Genomic DNA, 21,647 nt, shown 5'->3' on the forward strand with positions numbered 1-21,647 from the left:
CATACACCCTTTTTGGTGAATCTCAGCGCGAGTTCCGTGCCATATGGCTGGGACGATCGATCGTTGGCTGGGGCTGGCTTGACAGGAGAGGAGAGAATGAAAAACGCGGCGCAGGAAAGTGTCCCGCATGGCTCGTTAATAGAGGCACGGTTCGCTTTTGCGCAAGGAACGTCGATAAAAGGCTGGCGGACAGCATTTTCTATTGTGCCGTTTCTCGGATTGCATCCGGTGTAAAATTTCACTTGGCTGCTGGTACTGAACGTCGTTATCGAGCCATTCGCCGAGTCTCGTGGTTTTCACAGGTTTTTGCCCGTGGCTCGCCACACGTGAGACTGGTTTTGATATTCCGCCGTCTCCGATAGAACCATCGAGCACGAAGCATCGATTCCTCCGCGACTCTTATTTTTGTTCTTCGTCGAAGAGAAAGAAGTATCATGGTAGAACGAATGAAGTTGTTGAGAGCATATTTCTTTTGATAGATCATCGATTGCTTCGTCGTCTCGCATGCTTGACGTGTGCAGGATGTTAAACTTGTTTAGCTGTGGTTCGAGAAGAGGTGTTGCTGGTTCGTATCATAATAGTAGTAGAAGGAATATTTGTATAATTCTAAGCAATAAAGGGTATATTGATTTTAGTATACATAGAAATCGGATATCGTAATAACTTCCTGGTAGAAGACCGGTGTCCAGGATGAATTATATAATTATACGATCTTGATACATCGTCAGCATCACGGTTATCTTTTCCTTTATTGATATCGATATCGCTTCTGAAGATGCTGCGTGAGATGCTGCTGAAATATCAGGATATAATTTTTTGTCAATGCAACTTATACACGAAAAACAGGATGGTAGATGTCTATCTCTATAGTTCTAAATTCAACTTTTCAAACTTACATTCGCATTCAAATATTCATATTCAAATGAAAAAGAAATTAAAATGGATAATTTTTATAGTAACTTTCTTGATATTTATTCAAATATCTTCTCTTTTTTTCAACAAGAAGCACAAACTTTCGAATGTTCTTCGACATTCGATAAATATATCCTCGTACTAATAACATTCAATGACATCAGAATCCCTTCCCCGAAGAACTACTCAAAGGATTCGACAAATAACTCCCCCTAAACTCACTCGAGCGTTAAACCTCCAGCATCTGTTTTTACCGAAAAGCACCGCAATTAAGCCGTCACCGTTTCTGTCCACCCTTCGCGCTACAAATATTTCAAAAAAACGTGAGCCACACCAAGACGTCCACCTCGAGTCGCAGAAATAGACCGACCAACAATTCGCAGACTCGGTTCGAACGTGACACAGCCGTTTCTATTTATACGGGTGCATCGAGCGGAAGAGAGCCCTGCAGGGACTTTCGAAACGCACGTTCGATCCGCTGGCACGTGCCAGTAAATTCGTTTACGCACGTGTACGCGGGATTCAATTAATTGCTCGACGCGCGATTCGCAGTATCGGTTGGCGTCGCACGCCTCCATCGCCGTTCGTTACTGCTCGTGCAAACAAATCACAATGTTTGCGCGATAACGAGACCGTGAGAAATACCGTCCACGAATGGAATATCGCGATTTCGACGCTGCTGACCTTTTGCCTGCTTTTCGCGAGAGCACCAGTTCCGTTCTCCCCTCGCTTTGATCGTTCAACGATGTCTGGTGTAGAAGGGAGGCTGATACGTAATAGAAAGACGTGAATAAGGGGTTGAAATGCTTGAAAAAAAGGGGGGGGAAGGAAATCGATTCGAGTGCTGATGTGGAGATATTCATTGCGATTGCTCTTCTTTAGGATTTTTGTATGAGCAGAGGATAGGAAATTGAAAGGTGCAGAAATGAACGCTATTCACATATTATCCAGAAGTATATAAAATATTCAAAGTACTAGTTACAATATTTAAGTCTGCTGTTCTCATCCTTAATCATAAGGATATAAATAATCCTTAAGAATTTGGTTTTAGTATGCAATATAATATTGCTATCTCTTTTATTATGAATAAAGTATTCCAAAAGAAAAAGATGCCTGGAGGTGTACAAAGACCAACAGGAAATGAGAAGAACAGCATGGTTAGTTTACTAACGATATAAATCTAGAAATATTTAGCTACTAGTTTTTTGATTGCGTTTATAGGAACACGAATGCGCATAAACATCTGCCACCTAGTTATTAAGTAGGAGGAGCAAACTGATATATAGGATGTTAGAATAGGGCTTTGAATTCGATGTTCACGCTCGTTTACAAAATAGGATCATCTCTCAACAAGAAACGCACCATGTTCTGCATACCACCTAATCCCCGACGTCCCTTTTTCTTCCTGCTTGTACGAATAAGGAATCGCGGACTTAACGAGCGATATCAGGAACAACGAGTAGCGAAAAATGGCAAAGCGACAAAGTCGTTTTCCCAGCTCGCGAGGAACAAGTACAAAACGCGCGTAGGCCCAATTGCGGTCACAACGCATTCATCACTTGGATCCTTGTTGAAAGCGTGTTATTAAGGATCAACGCGCATCCTTTCGGTTCCAATAAATTACTCGCGTGACGACAGTCAACGGCCACGATCACTTTTCCCAAGCATAAGCGAGCGTGAGTTGCACGAGCGTAGAATCGATGGAAAAAGAGCGTCGGTCCGCTTATGATAAAGCGACCTGGCCACCGGGGATGTAATTAGAAGCTTGAGATATCACCGTTAGACGTTTTCCAGCGTGGGTAAGAATACTCATGGGTACTCGCTGACCCTGGACGTTTAATTTATTCCCGGTGCTGTTCTTGGAAAAATCGTGCAGCAGGGCGGAGGATCGAACTCGTCTTGACCTTGGCTCGATCATGAGAGTGACACGATTCCGCGTCACCGAGGAATGTCGTGGTATTCCAAGGACGAACGGTTATGAACTGTATTACCAGTTAACATATCAAGAAATCTGATTCGTCTCGTATTAACTTTGACGTAATGTTGCTGTGTCGAGCAAATGCTAGTAACGAATGGAAAGAGACTTGATTTTAACGATCCAAACTCTTTAAAATATCTGTGATATAGAAAAATTGATCTGTAATTATTTGCTGTGACCAACGAATCGAGCACATTTCATTGAGTTCGTAATCGACGTTTAGTCGAAGCTATGTAACTCGTATTTAGATTCTACGCTTGGAAAGGCTTGAGTTCTCAACGAGAGAAAGGAGAGTGCACGGAATCGATGTCCTTGCGAACGAGCTGGATGTCAAAGCTGGAGCGGGTTCACGGAATCCGGACTCGTAAACACGCCACTACCATTTATTTTCGGGGAATATATGGCTTTATGCGAATCCAGTGGGCGAACTTTGATCGCGAGGTCACACACAAGGACTCGCTTTGAGGATTTGCTTTGAGGATTTGCTGTGAGGATTTGATTTTTTTATTCTTTCGGGACAAGTGATGAGATGTATGGATCGGCCGAAGAATAATCTGAAAAAGGTAAAGTAAGGTTTTTCGTGTACAGAAAGGGCTAAGCAAAATTCGTATAATCCACTATTTCGATTACTCTGACGGTAAACTTGAAAAAGACCTGGTCATACGATCGTATCGAGTTCCGTGTGTAAAGTGTGTAGCGCATAGGTACTCGCGATATCGCATGACTACACGAGTAACCTAAACATAAGCGCAGATCTAATCTGCTACCCGCAAGCCCCGCCATCACTTAGATTCGTTTGAGACAATTCGTAGCATTCATTCCAGTTAACAGTGTCTGGTTCGGTTCGAGTCGTTGAAACATAAAAAAATGGTCGCGATCGGTCGCGACAATGCGAGGAAGCATCATCGCGGCACGTTCGATCGTCCTTTTTGCTGAATCGGCGTACGGACACTCCTTAATCGGCTAACGAGACACATAAGTATGAATCCCTCGCGACGCTCAGCCTGGATTACAAGCCACTTTCATCGCAAGTATGCTATTGTGCGTATGCACGGGCATTACATATTCGTTACGCGGATCTCGCGTTATTCTTCGAAGCTAACGAACCCCAGGTTCACTGGACTCTATCCCGCGTCCTTGAACGGATTCGCCAAGGAGTTCCGAATTGCGACACTCGTACACACATTTGTTACGCGTAATCTTGATGCGTCGAATATGGAACTTGTACGGTCTTGTAGTCGCGAGTGCCTATATTTATGTAGTTATTAGACGCTCATATAATCCTAGGGTTATATGCTACGCTCAAATGTATCATATTCAATTAGATACATTTGTCTAGTCGCGGAGGTATGTAATCACACGATCAGGTACTTGATCGATTGGATATTAACAAGTGTATATAATAGAGTCTTGTAGGTTTATAGTGTTATATTTGAACAAACGCATCGTTGATTTGTTAGGGTATGTGAGAATAATATGAAAAGTGTAGCGGGCCATGGCCGTAAAAAAAGTTTCAAGTTGAAATGGAAAAGTTCAAAACTGGGAAAGATCCATATTATTGTGTCTTTGAATACTAACTGTTTTGGATTACAAGCTCTAGATTGTTATTACTGTTTCTTGTAATCTTCGGCTAGAGTTACATAAGAAGGTTAACTTTTTATGGTAACATCTGTTAATAGAAATGTACGGACGTGCTTCCTATGATATTCTTTTGGTATTGTAGCATCGAGCGAGCGACGATCAAAATTGGCATACACTATCTCTGTACTTATACTTATTTCAATATATTTTGCTATTACGAATTCATCCACTCGTTTTTTTATCAAACAAGCTTACACGTTATACACCTCAAAAGTCATCGGTTTTAAAACAGATTGTGTCATAGTTGCACTTTAATGCGTTATAGGGTCGTACCAGCTTTAAAGCGTTAATACGGAACTATGAAGTAACTTTGTTCACTAACTTTGTTCAAGAAAGTCGTCTATTATTCTAATAGGACATTCGAGCCACGTGCTTCCAGCGAAAATTTTGAATGGAAAGTTCCTGATCTCCCAAATTCCCCAAGCGAAAGTCCTAGCTCGGTGAATAGTTCGATCTAGAGAGAAGAAATAATGAAAAGGATGGATATATCTCGATGTACGCGCAGCCATTTAAACTCGACGGCGATCAATTTCAATCAATAATGGAGATGTCGCGATGGAACTCGCCGCGTGATTCTACGAATCGTAGATAGGTTTGTAATTTGTGGCAGAAACATTTCTACGAAAGGGGAATCGAAGGGATTTCCTACTTACAGGCCAATCCGGTGGAGCAATCTTCTAGGTCTTCGCGACGCGCCTCCAGTGAAACGCCACGCACTGATACGATGTTCGATTGCTCGTTCGTAATCTAGATCACTCGTAAATGTGTATTATTACACTGGCGAGCAATAACCGGAAGAAATCATTAATTAATCTACGCTCGTACGAGAACGAACCAAAAAGTCTGAACGGAATAGGCGAACGGGCGAAGCAGGAAGCAACAAGCCGAGCATTCGATGAAAAACAAAAGGAGAGACAAAGAAACCGATGTTTGCGAAATGTTACTCTCGTCGTTTTACGAAAGCCACGATAATTCCAGAGAACAGTAGCTACGTGGCCGATTTAGTTGAACTCGAAAGTATAGTAACCCAGTGGCACGAATATCGGCGGACCCGTGAACGTTCCTCGACGCTTTTCTCGTTCGTGAGTGAATGCCGAGTTGTGCTCGTCCATTGTATGCCAAATTCTGCGCTCCTTCCGACAGCTTTTGCGTCAGACCTGTAAATAAAAGCGAAGCAACTACGCCGGCGGCCTTCGCCGACGAATCCCGCGAATGACAATTCGCGTTTCTCTCCGGTTCCACTGCTTCACCGGCAACTGTGCTATTTTTCTTCCGAATACGAATGAAGTTTCGTGAGAGAATACCCGAAAGCAAGCAATAAATTAACGTTCGATCGGTAGCATCGAATTGTGAAAGAGCACGAAACAGTTTCAGTTTCAAACTTGGCTTAAACCATTCTGAACATCTACGATTAAAAGATTCCAGTAGAAGTTATACGTATAGAATTTTCTTTGGATCAAATGGAAAAGAGATTTCCGTGAGAGCCACTCTATTACGGTAGTTAAATAAAGTTCTAATTATTGAAAATACCAAAGAACGATAATTATTTAAATATGCATGAAACGCGAACTCGTTCGACGCATAGGATGTTTAGTGAGCGGAGTTTAGTACGCAGAGATAGCGTACAAAAGTATGCCGATAAATTAAGGCCAATTATTTGACTCCGCACTGAACCAAATCGATCGTTTTTGTTCCTCGTTTTATCGTATGACAGGCCTCGCTTTTTAAAACACGTTTTTCTTAAACATTTAATAGATTGCTTTAACTAGACATGCTCTCACTTATTATACATCGAGCTACTTTTATTCACTCGAGTGTCATTTACAATTTACATGATCTTAATAGCGTTTCTTACGGCTATTTACCCAAGATGCGCAACATATAGTAATACACATGGCAATATCATGCTGTATAGGGTGTCCCAGTAATTATGGTATAATTTGCAAGAGCGTGAAAAGATACATCAAAAATATGAATGAAACACGACTTTTTCGTGACTCTGAAAAACCATGCCTTAAACGGAAAAATTGTATTCTACACTTTTGTACCGAGCCATTAATTAACCGAACGTTCACAAATATTAGACGAACGTTCACATTAGATTTTATCGAAAACGAAACAACATATTAGAAAAACATAATTACCTATACCTTAGATTTATCTTTTCACATAATATCACTTGTCGGTCGTTCCACGATTAGTGGATCACCATGTATGTAGTCACATCCAGTTGCGCGTTAACGCTGGCATTCTACATTTCGCAAATGCTCCCCATCAACCTGTTCGTATCGTATAGTTATCCATAAACGTTCGCGGCGCTATTAAGCGGCAATGAACAAAGCCCAAGAGAGTAACCGACACGTTTTCAACGATGACATCTCGCAGAGGAGATATTAAGGTACAGTTACGTTTTCCACTCATTTCTACGCGGCACATGTACACGCGCCGCGTAATGCCGCATAAGCCATCAGGTCACCCATTCATTTTTCATGAAGAGCACGTACGTAACTCGAGGCTGGCGCAACGGGTGTCAAAGATTCTTAAACGAGTCATAGATCGGTTCGGTGTGTACCGCAATATGCTCATCGAACGTTTCGTCTACCAGGAACCGTTTTCGATTGAACGAATTTGCGTGTCTCGATGGATATTATCTCGCGTGACGATAGATTCGTAGTTTCATCGTGGACGTAGTGATTTACACATTTATTCATATCGACGCGAAAAATGATCTCCAGAGATTTGACAATTTTCTCGACAATGAAAATTTCGCAATTCGATGTAAACATGCATCGGAAATTTTGCTTACTTTGCATTAGTTTAAGAATGATTAATGTTGTAACAACTCTATTACATAAAGGAAAGGAAACATAGCTGAAGCCGTTAACGAAAGTGGATCGCGTATCGCCTTCTAGAATCGCAGATAATGTCGCCTCTCGATATTTCATCGAGTTATTTACGTTGTTTGGGCTCGACAGCTAATGTCAGCCTCTATTTTGCCGATTTGCATGCGAGATTACGGGGAAATGTATATGTGTACCGACAGGACGACGATTGACAAGGGTAAATGATACAACTCTGATCCGTCTACGTATCGTTAAATAACGTAGACGAATCGAGCTTGTCGCGGACGTATGTACTGACCCAAGGAAAACTAAGTGCATTATACTAACAGATTTTTACGTTTAAATAGCAAACGAAGCACGTTTTTGCTTCGGTTCTTCACTTTCATGAAGTCGACGCTCACTTAACATTTGCACTGCATATTTCAGCGAGATATTCAACGGAGGAGCGTCCGTGTCGTTTGAAAATTAAAATCTTCGAACACCTGGAGCAAAAGGTGCCAAGCGTAACAAATGCGCATAGAAAACAGTACGTGTGAGAGGAGCAAACGAGGGTCCTTATATATATTCAAAGGAGAAAGAATAATACGATGGAAGAGCGCGCGCAGAAATTAGAGTAACTCCATTGTGGGAAGAATTGAGCAGTACGAATTTCAATAAAAAACTGTAACGAAGATCTGCTACAATAACACCTGCACAAAATATCGTTTGATTAGTTTTTCAATTATTTCACAACCAAACGTCGTTCGAATTAAATCTCATGCTACTGTATCGCGTAATCGTCTGCCTGCGGAGGATCGGTCCGTGACGAGAGTCGCATCAATTCATTCCGCGATGCTCATTGTTCTTCAGAGAACGTGAGAGCCATTTTAACGAAACCGTATTCTCGCGACATGACAATTGCAAAACTTCTCGGATGTTCGTGCAGCCTTCGTGCAAGAAAGAGAGAAGGGGCACAGAAAAGAACAAAATAGTAAAAAAAGACAAAAAAGGCGTAAAAGAGGAATGTGATGTCGTTTATGGCGCGTCACGACGTTTCCTTCGAATAGGCGACGTTGATATCGCGTTATGCAATCGAGCTTTAGCGATTACCCCCGACGCGACGTCTCTTCTACGAGGAAACCGTAAAACGCCACGCCTTCCGCCCCGTAAATGTAACGGGTCACGGTGAGCTTAGCGTGTAAGAAAAGGGAAGACCTTGGAATACCTTGTACGTGGATTTATCTCGGCTTGTCTCGCGCCCCGATCCGCTCGGAATTCTCATATTTGGGTTGAGCGCGTCGTTAGCGTAGTTTGGTTTTTTGCCAGAAACGCGTTCTGTCCCGTATAACTGGATGCAATCGGTCTTTTTCTGCGACGCGCGGTGCCCTGGTGATTTGTTTTATGGACAGTTACAGTGAATTAATAACGCCCATCTATCGATCATGATTGAGTTACTTGACGAGAGTTACTTTCACAGCAGTTTCCTTTAATTTTAGATATCTGCGATTTCCTTTTTAGATTAAGCCGTCTCATAATCTGGTTTAATTAATAGCTTAATTAATTTCATAGCGCGAGCATTTAATTCTTCGGTCGTTATAGATATCTCTCGTGTGGATATCTTCTGTTAATGTTTTGTGGCCGGAGTTATAATCATTTCGCGATATTACGACACAAATAATTATCAATTTATAACTAGACTACGGTCTTCCTGCATTTATTGAGAATTTGAAAGATATAAATGGTCAATACAATCGTTATAATATTTAGAAGAATCATATTTTTCTCATCTCATTTCCCAATCTTTTAACTGTATCCATTAAGATATGAATTTGTATAAATATCCATTTATGACTTTTTTAGATATTTTCCAAAATATATGGAAATCAAACCCAGCGCACTTTACAGAACTGAAAGAGTTAGCCCAGAAAAATGAACAGGAAGACCCGGAAGACTCAGCCCACCTCTTAACGAGAAGGCACCAGGTAGCATCGTTCCACTTTGCCCGTCGATTAACCCACATATCAGTCGAAGTGCATTCGCGCTTTATTTTTTCGCGTTACACCTACGCTACGTACGGCCAGCTATGCGTAACAAGAAGTAGCTTCATCTCTGTCAGACGATTCACTCGCATGCATACTCGAGCACTAATGGGTTAATGCATCTTGTTGCACCGTTCTTCGATCGGCTCGGCTCGCGTGGAATTCTCGTTCTCCAGATGCGCCGCTTTATCCAGGCAAATGCGTATTCGCTTTTTTTTTCTCAGTTTTTCTGATCTCGAGAGAAGTGCAAGCCATTTAGCCTGTGATAGGCAATTTGTTCCTTGTCTTTCGTCCTTTTTCTTTTCTTAACAACGATGTGATGTTTCGTGTCATTTAAGAGAAAATATACAGGTACAATCTTTCTCCATAATTTCCTGAGTATTTGACGAAATACGTGTTTGAAGAAGTTACAAAGTTATCGCTTTTTTCTGCAAAGATGGCCAGTTACGAAATATTTTTCATCTGAATTTTCTCACTCGGGATAATCAAGATCTCAACGATATTACTAACGTAAGAGAAAATCGCCACGACAGATGTTGCGTTGGTTTTCAAGAGGGATATATGTATCTTTATCCCTCGAACCAGCGAATCCGTCGAATTTTCGATGGGCGTTGCGCGTGGATCGGAGCTCGATTAGGCGATTAAGCTTTTCGCACCACCAGCCACGAACTCCTGGAGGGTAGAACTAATAAAATTCAGGGTTGACGAAACGCGGGCGGACCCCTAATTTCGCGGGTGCAGCCTCGCTCTTAGATAAGGCGGCCAATTGAATTGCTCGGTGATCACTCGTCGTCAGCGAGCGGAATATTTTTCAATTTGAATACAAAGCAGAGGATCGATTATTCGAAACGAATGGGCTCGCGGAGGCATTAAACGCGATATATTACAGTGAAAATTGGGGCTACGAGGGTCGAGAAAATCGCTGAGCTTTACACGGCGAGGAAATTTAAAGATGTATTTCAACATTGAATTATGTGGCTATTTATCGTCGAACGTTTTAATAGTACTCGACAATCTATATCTCAACGAAACAAGATAAACGTACATAATGAAGTTTTCAAATAAACTCTTCATCAAAATGTACTTTTTTTTTAAATCTTCCAGATGTATCTTGTTCTTACTTGAACGTTGCTAAACTTGTAAACGACCACATAGCAGATTCATCGAATACGCTCGTAAGAAGGCGAAACAAATAGGTGTCATCCGAACGAAACGAAAAAGCGACCACTCCGGTTCGAGAGAGCCGATTAACATTTTAATCATTCAATTAACACGCACACGAGGCGAGGCTCGCCGTGCGTTTCCATATTTATTGGCTAATTAGCAGCGTTGCTCGCGCGTCTTAATTGAACAGGCCCGAGGAGGCTCGAGGCCGAAGCTTGCGCGAGATTCGCAATTTCCAGGGTGGCGAGCGGCGAATTAAACGCCGGGGCTAACGAGCATGACCGCCTTGTACCGATTTGGTGTGTTGCAATCGAGTTTTCGAAACGATTTCCCGATCGCGATTCGCGACACGCGTCCACTCTCCACCGGATATAACGCGTCGCAATCATCGTTCCTCGCGATCATATCGACGAGAATATGCTAGAAAGCCGAGCTCCTCGAGGTGATCGCCCAAACAAGATTCTTATCTTCTTCACGCTAAAATTTCTTTGAGCCTAAGTGCCTGTTCATTGTACGGAGAGATTGAATTTCAAATATTTGCGAGGTTGAGATGTTTGAACAGAAATATTATTCTAAAAGATCGATTGTGAGGTATACATTATGAATTTTTATCAAACAATGAAAAATTCGAACAAATTCCGTGTTTAGTTGGATATCAAAGCTACGGTACTTTCGAAAATATAGCGAAAACGATGTCCTTTTAAAATTATCGACAGCCGTAAAGTTATTTCATAAGATGCATTTAAGATTCCTCGAACCCGTACATAAGAAACTGAACACAAGATATTGGTCCATAAAATCTTACAATACGCCACACTTTTACTTCCATACAAAGCCAATTAAACTAACAATACATCGAACGAGTTCCAACAAACCACTCTTACCCAAAACTCAATCACGCCATTACAAAAACGAACCAATTCCGACTCCATGACATTTCTCCACCGGAAGCCACAAAGAAAAGAAAAATGTCATCCACTTTCACGATCGGTTGCGGTAAAATTTCGTCGGGCGTTCGCGAGAATTCTGTGTTTGCTCGAGGATCACGATTCTTTTTCAGGTGTGGACATTTCCTTTCGGGAGCGGTGATCGTGATTTCACGTACGTCCTATTAAAACGCCCGCAGACGTCTCGTTCTTATTCACGCCACGATCGCGACGCCTCCTCTTCTTCGTCTACGTAATTGGGTTAACAGAACGCTGTTCACCTCGATGGCCGTGGCCGAACGCGGCTTCCGGCGCGCGACATCGCTTCGTACTTCGAGGAAACACCGTCCACCTTCCGGGTAATGATCGTCAATACGACAAAACGTAGGGTTGCTTGTGGTCGACTCGTAAAAAAGAAACGTCGCTAGTAATTGGTAGGTCTTGTTCTCTTTCACTTGAAGAATCTCGGAGAAATTCACGCTCACGGAAAGTGAGAACAGATTGTACATGGCGAAAAGAACTGGTAGCACGATCGGTTTCGAATGGTACGCAAGAGCTGCATGACCTAGAGACAGGGCAGGATTTGAGTGCCTCAGAAGCTAAATTAATTGATTTTTATTGATTTTTTAATTCCATTACACAGGTACAAGTCGCGATGATTTTGTTGATACTTGTGCCCGAAAGTAGACAGTTAAAATTCAAAGAGTACTCATTGCAAATCTGAATATCTCTCTGCTTATTCTCCTTAAGCACATCTATAAAAAAGAAACTGACCAATACGAAAATGGGAAATGAAACAGGATCTTCGAGCCCGTCAATTCACTAATTTAAATTTGACTTTCACCGAGCGATAACCAAGTTCACGAAGCGCAAAAAGACACCACCGGAGCGGTTGTTGCTCAATTAATCCGACCAGGGAGCGATCGAGGGACAAGCGAGAGATGTATATTCCGAACGAACGAGCAGCACATTAATTAATCATATGGCACCCACTTCAATTATCCGTGTTTCACGTGGTCGTTGCAAGTTGTTGGATCATTATCCAAACTGCCATGGACGTTTTTTTATTGGCCGCGACGGCACAATGACCCCCATCGGCACCCTGCCCACACGGTCCTGTCATAATTGTCAACGACGATCGAGAAAACCGTTTATTTGGGTCGGTGGAACGGAACTGGAACGTATCGCCGATTTATTATTAAGCGATCGGTGCTACATCGCACCGCGTTGCACCGAGCAACCCGATATTTGGAGCGTCCGGTTAATTGCAAGACGTCCAGTTAAAGAGCGTATCAATCGAAATGATCGTAAATTAATTCGACGATAAAGGTACCGGTGGACGTGGACCGGTTCGAGATGTGGATGAAAATAGGACCTCTTCACACGCGGGATCGTCGTCCATTGCGCCACCCCCCGCTGGTCCAGATGCATCTACTTAACATCAGCCAATAAATACGCGTGCACGTATGAAAATTCATTTGGAAAGTTATTTCGTTAATAATCTTGCAAGGGGACGTTGAAAGATAAAAGATAAGCTCCACAGATTACGGTGCTGATAAATATCCTATCACCGAAGAAATAGGTGTTATGTATAGAAACACGTGAGTGTGACCTATTTATTAGATTTTTACATGCGATGAGATTCATTTTTAAATATTAAAACACACACGCGATGGTGTCGTACAAATGACGTATCGCGAGATATCTCGTCCAAGGATACTAAAGGCTTAAACTTATTCTAAGAACTTTACGATTTATCAAAAGTAATAAGAAACTATTGAAAAATGTTCGAACAGTTCAGTATATAATAGAGGAACTCGTTGCATTCAAGTTTTCAAACGACATACCGTTTCGCCAACGCTACGTTCACCGATAAAAGGTTCGCCGATAAGCGGCGACAAGTCGCCCGAATAGATCATTGCCGTATACCTTTACTTAATTGCGATTCAAGGTTCTCCGGCACTTTTGCGATCGGTTATCGAGAAAATGGGAAACGCAGAAAGCGGAGGTCACGTTGTCGCGTTGGCCCCGTTATCACCGAACGGAAAGCGTCGTCGCCGGACACGGGCATGCACGATCGATTGATAAGACCAGACATTGCAATCCACTCAGGTTTGCGCCGGCTAATCGACTCTCCGTGAATACGTTTCTAATTGCGAAAGTTACTGGCAAGGCGCTTTCGCGTCTTCGAATTAATGGCCGCGATTCGATCTGACCATTACGGGGCGCAAATGAGATTCCAACCATTTAAACAATCCCCTCGAGTCACGGCAGAAAAATAATCGCTGCCATTAGCGAGCTCGTGCGCTTCTTAACGTAGTTCAATTTACGCGGCGTTTATCGGTCGGTATTGCAGGAAGATGCTTCGAGTGGGTGACACTAGGCGGCACCACCTTACTAGGAAATCGAGTTACCGATCCTTCATGATCGAGATCTGTTGAACCACAGATGGAAATTTGCTTCCTTAAATCTTATTTAAAGATCTTTCCCATTGTGAATTTCTTTACATTTTGATTCGATATGCGTATGCCTAATATAAGAAAACATACGTTTTTGTGTTGAAAATGTCTTTTATTAAAGAAGTATGTAAAAAAGAATGACATTATCGACGGGATACTTGTCGGTAAAATAGTAAAGATCTATAGATCATTCTAACTTTCTTTTTAATGTTTACATCTTTGTTTACTCTCGATCCTTCCTGATATATTCGTTACCCTGCGTTCCATGAATTAGAAAAAAATAGAATAAATATTCCTTTCAAATTGGAACAGGTTCTTACGTCAAAATCACATTCACTAGTGATACGCACAATTACTTAAAGTACATTCGATCCATTTTTTGCAGTTTTCCTGTCCAACGAAATCCGAAAGTCATCGTTACACGTTTATCGGTCTAAATGAAATCCCTATCTCTGATCCGATCTAATCTATGGAGCATCTAATATTCCTATTACGCCTTCCTTTAAAGCCGAAGCTAATACACTTCCTTGTATCCTTTTATTGTTTCTTTTTTCTCTTTTTTTTTTTTTTTTTTTTGTTAAACGAAACACGTTTTTTTTTTCTCCGATTGATTTGACCAGTAGCAAAGGAGGAAGTTTGCGAAACTGGCGGTGATATTTGCAACCGGCCACAAAGAAGCCTTTTATTATCTTTCAGTCATTTCGGCCGACTCTCCTCGGGATTTCTTCGGTATCGAACCGTGACGAAAGACTCGATGAGACGTGAAAAAAGTGAAATCTCGGGACATATATGGGCCGATCTTGACTTGCTTTCGATCCCATTATTTGAAACAGTTAGCGTAGCGCTCAAGTCGAAGCTTTCGTAGATATATACTCAGACTTTCGCTTATGTTCCAAAATTACAATTCTAACTTCCATCTCGCTTGATCAGTTTATTAATCAGTTAATTAAAGTACTGAATTTTCAATCTTATCTTTAATGATTCTAACAATCTTTTTTCCCCTTTTTCAGTATTTCTCGACCGATTTATGTATCCTATCTATCATCAAAATAATGAAGAGGTGTATTCGTGCATTCTAGGGTACTCACCATCGACGTGAAGTAGAACTTCTCGAATTCTCTCTCGTGAAGTCGCGCCGCTGACAGATTGGTCGCAGAATGTTGCGCGTGTTTCGATAGCACGTCGTCGCCTTTCTTGCAGAACCAGGATAGTACCTGTAACAATACAATGTTATTAATAAAATGGACAAATTGTTTATCATCGACCGGTATCGATTAAATTACTTTTCTTTTCGATCTTTTAGAAAGTAGAAAACTGAAAATCACCTCCTGCTTTAAAACTTTTGCGTAAAACTTGAAACCACAGTACCATTGTACCAACAGTTTTGTTGTAATCGCTAAACATTTCAACGTAACACAGTGAGTGCACGGCGCGCGATAAACTTCAAGTCAAAACTCATGACTGGCATCGTCAAAGTTTCTCCAAGCGCAATATTTGCTACCTTCTAGCACGTAACTGGAGAATTTAACGCGGCAGGACAGTGAGTAATTAACGTCTGCCTGGATTCGTTAAATAATTAAGAACGATCGTGGCTGTTCCGTGCTCGACGGCGGAGGTCTGGTTATTTATGAACGTCATAGTACACCTCGAGTGAAACGTTTGAACACACGACACGCTAGTCTGTTTTACGTGCTCCTGCGTTCTTCCAATAAATACACATCTCGTACCAAATTCGAGTAATTTATTAGCGAGACGAGAGAAAGGAAGATTCACCCATTTTGACGTTTTCATTTTATTGTACGATTTTTTTCTTATTCCAGGCATTTACGCAACGACGACGGATGAAAAGTCGGCGATGATCGCGAATAAGTTTTCTAAACACTTTAGAATCTGTTAATAACGTAACCCCACTCGTTTGCATAAAGTTTGCATAAAGAAAATAAAATGCAGTAGACGCAAAATATTACCAAAATTCCATGCAGTACGCAATCTGTTGTACATGATTAACCGAATAGACAGTCTTCTCACTAACCAGAAGAGATCTGATTTTCGCTTCGTCATCCCATCAATGCGCCAGCTGTTATTCTACTTATACTCTATCCTCGACACCTTGCAAAGCTCATAATTATTTCCTATTCTGCTGGAAAGGAAAAAACGAAAATCAAAGAGCAGAGAAGCAACGCAACATCTTCTCTTCGCAACTCGACCAAACAAAACTTTATCGATTCGATTTTCCAGCACGGAAAATCAGTTTCTTGGTGATAGATCAGATTCACCTGCCGAGCACGCGTTATCCCCGGGGCAACAGCTCGGTACGGGTATCCGCGTGCTCTTTTAGCCGATAATTAGATCGCTGGTACGGGCGTGTCACGCGTGATTAATGATTCGTCGTTGCGGTTGGACGTGGCGGCGAGCGAAAAGTCCGCGAGAATAATTAACGGGAACAGCTGGAAGAGAGAATGTGCCGATCGAGTACGAAGAGCATGTGGAAGGAGGAGTGCGAGATCGTCCTCGCGATTATCATCGTCGTTGTCGACGTCGAGGAGCTTGAACGAAGGAAGCCAGCTAGTTTGTCCGTGGAAGGACCACAAAACGTGTCAGATCACGAGCAAAGTTTGGTTTTTCGGGTCACTGGGCCGCGTTAGGCGGGCGACGATCGGACAGAGGCGTGGACGCGCGAGAGGAACGCCGCGAGTGGGATTAATTCGCCGAGATTTGGCTGGTCGTTTGAAAAAGTGTGCCGGTAATTGCGACCGACCGGCTGAAGGATGGTTACCCACAGATGGATCATGGAGGAGCGAGGGACGAGGATCGAGTAGAAAGTAACGAACGAGAATGTTAGCGACTACTGCAGGTCCCGATGCTTTTGGATTTCTTGATTTATGAACCAGGTTTAAGATACTCGTGATCGAGGAAATTTCGTGATCTTACAGCTATATACTTAATGGTATTGTCGTTAATAAAAATTGGAGGAGTATAGCTGTTCTTGTAACTTCGTTGCGTAAGTTTAATGGATCTTTCTATATGGATATCGTAATATTCTAGCGTGACAACGTACGTCCGTAAGTCACTTGCTACAATTACGATACAGATGAAACTTGAACTATGCTATACTATATTTCAAGCCTACAAACCTATTCTCATAAACCATTATATTTAAAATCGACAAGTCTAATAAGTTACACGAATATAGACACGGATCTTGAAGCAGACCAAAACAATTCACAGTGGAAAACTTACAACATTTCAGGAAACCAAACTTAAGCAAAAATTTCTTAACCTATGTCCCTTACGGACAAACAATATCCAAGCAACCTATCAGATCCAAGAAACATAAATTCCCGTTTCCATTCACCGCCAATAAAATAATCTTCGACTTCTAGCTATTCTTCGACCAGTCGATAGCTTGAAGCTATGAAACCGAGTCTCACAGAAACGAACACTTTGTCCCATCCTTTTAAGGATTAAGCGGAAACTTCTTGGATCATAAGCGCGCAGGTTATGCGGGTTACTGGGCCGCGAAATGCGATGAAACTGCGACGATGGAAGCGCGTGCAGGTGCAAGCGTGTGCAAACGACGTGCGCGTTATCGCGCGGTCACGTCGTGCCGTGTAAACACACGGCTGACAGGTATTTAGATTCGAGCGTGGCGCGCGTCGCTTCCGCCTGCGTCGCATCTTCTCACGAGAATGGACGATCCTATCGTCAGCGAGGAATGCCCGATAACGCGCCGTCATGAATTAATATGGACACCTTCTGCACGCTACAGGCATCCTGCGAAAGTTGTCTTCCACGCGAAATCACGGGGTCGTGATCTGCTGGCGATCCGCGTCTCGGATCGTGCGTATTCGCGTGGGTGTTGGATGTTTGAGAATACGACGGATGGGTGGAAGAGGGTGTAAGTGAGAGGAACGTGCGAAATTGCTGTTTCTGGTGGATAACGGCGGATTATGAATTTTGATATCTTCGTGAACGTAAACGAGCCTCTCACAAACCAATTGAATAAACTTCGCTTTTTGGTGATTTCTTAATCTCGTTACATAAATACTGACACGATCGATGTTTCATTTCCAAGAAACAGTTCAGTTAAAAGTCAATAATTCGACGACAGATACCGCAAAGATATATTGGTTAAGTGAATTTGCTGAAATTGCTGACGCACCGTGTGCATCGTATAATGTCTACTCAATGCAATCAGTGACGCATCATATGCGTCACGTGAAGGAATTCGTGTTATCATTATCAGACAGTACCGAAGAAACTGGTCAGAGAAATAGGATCACGCAGAAGTAGTATTGCAGAAAATATTGTATGAAATTACAAAGTGGTGTTGGTTTTAAGATAAAAAAGTAATGCACAGTAATGGAAGCTATCAAGATTTCAAAATATCTATTCACAGGAATGAACCTCTAGTTGCAGATCGATTTCAAATAAGTTAATGACTAAACGATCCAGTCCATAAACTTTTTCGCTGGTCCGAATATATTCGTCTGTGTCTAACAAGAATACGTTCTCGGTTCTTTTATATGAAGCGCTCTATATGAAGCGCTCATTGTCAAGATCACACCGATAAGTTTTATAGCAAGCACATAGTTTCTTAAATAGAATACGTTCCGCATAGCGACCGAAGCGGTCTTTGTTACCAAGCTGAATGAAGACCTTCTTCGATGCACCTTTCCCGAAACGCGCGTTTTACGATGCCGCCTCATTTGGCTGTTGGGGCGAGCCTCGTTTTATCGTCCCACATTCGTGGCGTGGACGAGATGGAAAGGACGTCGAACCAGGAACATGATCGCTTAGCTCGGAGACCCATCGAGACCCAAATTTTTATCATCGACCCTAGGGTGCTCGTGTTCATCTCCCTTTCATCCTCATTCGGGGTGCTCAGTGGGTTTACGGGCCAGGATCCTCGCTTTCGACGATAATTTTATGACCCCTATGGAGTTTCTGTTATAGGGATGATTGCTGGTTTCGTTAAGGGCTTTGAAATAGGGCTGATCTTATAAAAGATAAATGGGATAGGGGAAAGAATGAGAATCGATGTCTGATTACATAGTGCAATTAGTTTTGTTTATATAATTGGACAATAGGTTCGTGCATTTTCAATTGCGCGTGGCATATCACGTCGTACCTCTAGTGAATCAGCATTTTGACTTCGTAGCGTGAGTTATACGAAGCTTTCATTATAGAAGATGATTCTTGGTTGTTCGAACGTGCTGTTGTATCGTTCAAAATACGTAATAATTAATACATAATATATCGTGTATAGGAAAGTACTGAGAAAATGAGTAAAAAAAACGCAAACAGATTTTTCATTTTAATCTTTCCAAGGCACAAACACCGACTGGATCTGTAGGTAGGACTGGGATCGGTAACTAAAGCAACCGTGCCCAGAGGTGGAACATGGATCAATAGCATGAGATGGGTCACCCACGCGAGAATCGGTGGCTCCCTGTCGCTGAAAGTTCGCTGGATTCTCGCATCGATAGTCGCATCAATCGGTCTATCGGTCAGCCCGATGTCAGGCGAGATTAACGCAGGCTAACGTTTATTTACACGAAGCTACGGCGTGTAAGTATACGGAGGATTAATGGCGGATACATTAAAGCGCATCTCTCGCTTCTATAACGCGTATTTATAGGTATCTCAACACTGACGTTACGTTATCTTGTCTCTGTAACTCGGGAACAGTCTCTATGATCGAGTCTCTATGATTAAACAGATAACTGTAGAACAGTCTGGCACGTCTATTGTATCGATAAAATCGATTCGTAATTTAATTATACAAGTTTCGCTGATCAATATTCAGGCAAAGTGGCTACAAAGGATCGTGTCATAACACTTTCAGAGAGAAATGCAAAACAGTGGGAGTTCCCGTATTGATTATGCATGGACGCCTACGAAAAGTATCGATGAACGAGTTTTAATCGATTCCCTGTGACGAGAATGTCTACTAAGTCAGACAACCTACAAGAAACTTGAATGTACGAACGCTTTATCAAGTTACAATGACGCAAATGGCTGACAGGGAAATTCAACAAGGAATTTAAGATACATTAAAGACAAGGCATCGTGTTATCACTACATACTTCGCACAACACGGAAAGGTACAAAAAAAGTTCAGCCAAGAAAAGAGAACAGCAGAGTTTCGATTACACAACGCAAAAAAACCTGCTCGCAATTATACCGAAATTTCGACGTAGAAAGCAAAGTACAGAGTGTGTTATTTTCCTCAGCTACATGTAACACGTCCGAAAAACACGTTGCATAACGTCGAATTCAAGGAAACGAACGAAAGTTCGCTGTAGAGGACTATGGTCGTGGTTTTGGGTCGAAAATTGACGACACCGTGAGAGAGAAGAGCGATCCAGCATGTGACGAGCGAATAGTAGCCATTAGTCTCCGGGACAAGTGCTCGTTCTCGATGGAACAATTACTCGGGCCTTTAACAGGCTGTAAAATAGTGCTTCTCTGCGCGAAACGCAAAAAAAAAGGAGATGGAGAGAGAGAAAAAATGAGGAAGCTACGTCGAAATTCAGCCGGGCGCGTTTTATTGCTTCGTTCGGCCGCCGACGATGAGATTCGGTAAGTATGCCGTAGCCGCAATCAACGTCTTCAATGAGTAATCGCACAGCCCAGAGGCTCATTCTCGTTCTCGTTGGCGATCGAGAAAGAGAGGCGGACGACATTCGTCTCGATCCTTCTGAATGGACTTGGCCGATCGCCCGTAGGAGAGAAACAATTTTGTACACGGACGAGGATCATTTCTCTCGATGTTTTTGAACGGTTAAAGTTACGCGTGGTAATGTATACGACACGCGTGGTACGCTAATGTCGTTCGAAGGAGCATCCAATTAGTCTCGAGTAATGTTAATGGTGGGTGACCGACGAATCTGTGGAGCGCTCTAGATAGGGTGCACTCGTGAAGATAGCTGCTCTTGTTGCTTTTGTTGTGAGAAATGCGAGAGTATCATGATGGACATTTGTTAATATTTACGTTTGCTAATGAGCGTATACAAACGATAGTCCTTTTTTAGGCATCGAAGGTTTGCTACTAGGCGTTAAGGAAATAACGGACTCAGAGGAATTGCGATGACATTTAGACACACTTTAAAATTGTAGTATATCAAGTTTCTATTTCTTTACGATATAGACATGTTTCTGACATATTCGACGCTGAACGATTCAGATACCCTGACTTCCTATCTCACATTTTATGATCGCTCTAAAATTATCTACATATATCGCACTGAACAGGTAGTACGAGAATACACCAGGAATTAAGCAGAACCGCGGAGGAGTATTTTGGTGCACGTCTACTTTGCATACAATGGCCCATAATTCTCTGTCTATGAATTCTAATAAATAATCAAATCTGCAAAGACCCGGTATAAGATTGACGGTGATTTATCTTTCGCGAAAGGCTCGTGGCTGAAAATCCTGTGACAGACAAGCGACTGCGGACGCGTTTTTTTGTGGCGCAACACGTTCGAACAGAGGACTAGCCAGATATTATACGACGATTTCATAAATTATGTAAGCGCTCTGGTATGCCCAACACGGCAGCTCATAAATTACCCGCGATCAATGTACCGGCTGATTTTTATCAGGCAACAAGTATGCAGCTTGGTGATTTAAATGCAGCGTTACGCGAGCACCAGACCGATACACCAAACGCGCTAACGAATCGGGTCGATTGATAACGA

The 21,647-nt window shown here is 42.3% G+C and overlaps 1 protein-coding gene across 4 annotated transcripts in view; it reads right to left on the minus strand.

Annotated features, from left to right (window-relative positions):
* The window catches only part of LOC117153763 (uncharacterized), a 302,729-nt gene that overhangs the window by 36,548 nt on the left and 244,534 nt on the right, over positions 1–21,647 (minus strand). For all 4 annotated transcript variants that reach the window (XM_033328133.2, XM_076621483.1, XM_033328130.2 and 1 more), the window contains exon 13: positions 15,030–15,155. In XM_033328133.2, the coding sequence (XP_033184024.2) occupies positions 15,030–15,155 (126 nt within the window). The remainder of the gene's footprint in view (positions 1–15,029; positions 15,156–21,647) is intronic.

Source organism: Bombus vancouverensis, chromosome 1, assembly GCF_051014615.1.
Source record: "Bombus vancouverensis nearcticus chromosome 1, iyBomVanc1_principal, whole genome shotgun sequence".
NCBI classification, from domain to species: domain Eukaryota; kingdom Metazoa; phylum Arthropoda; class Insecta; order Hymenoptera; family Apidae; genus Bombus; species Bombus vancouverensis.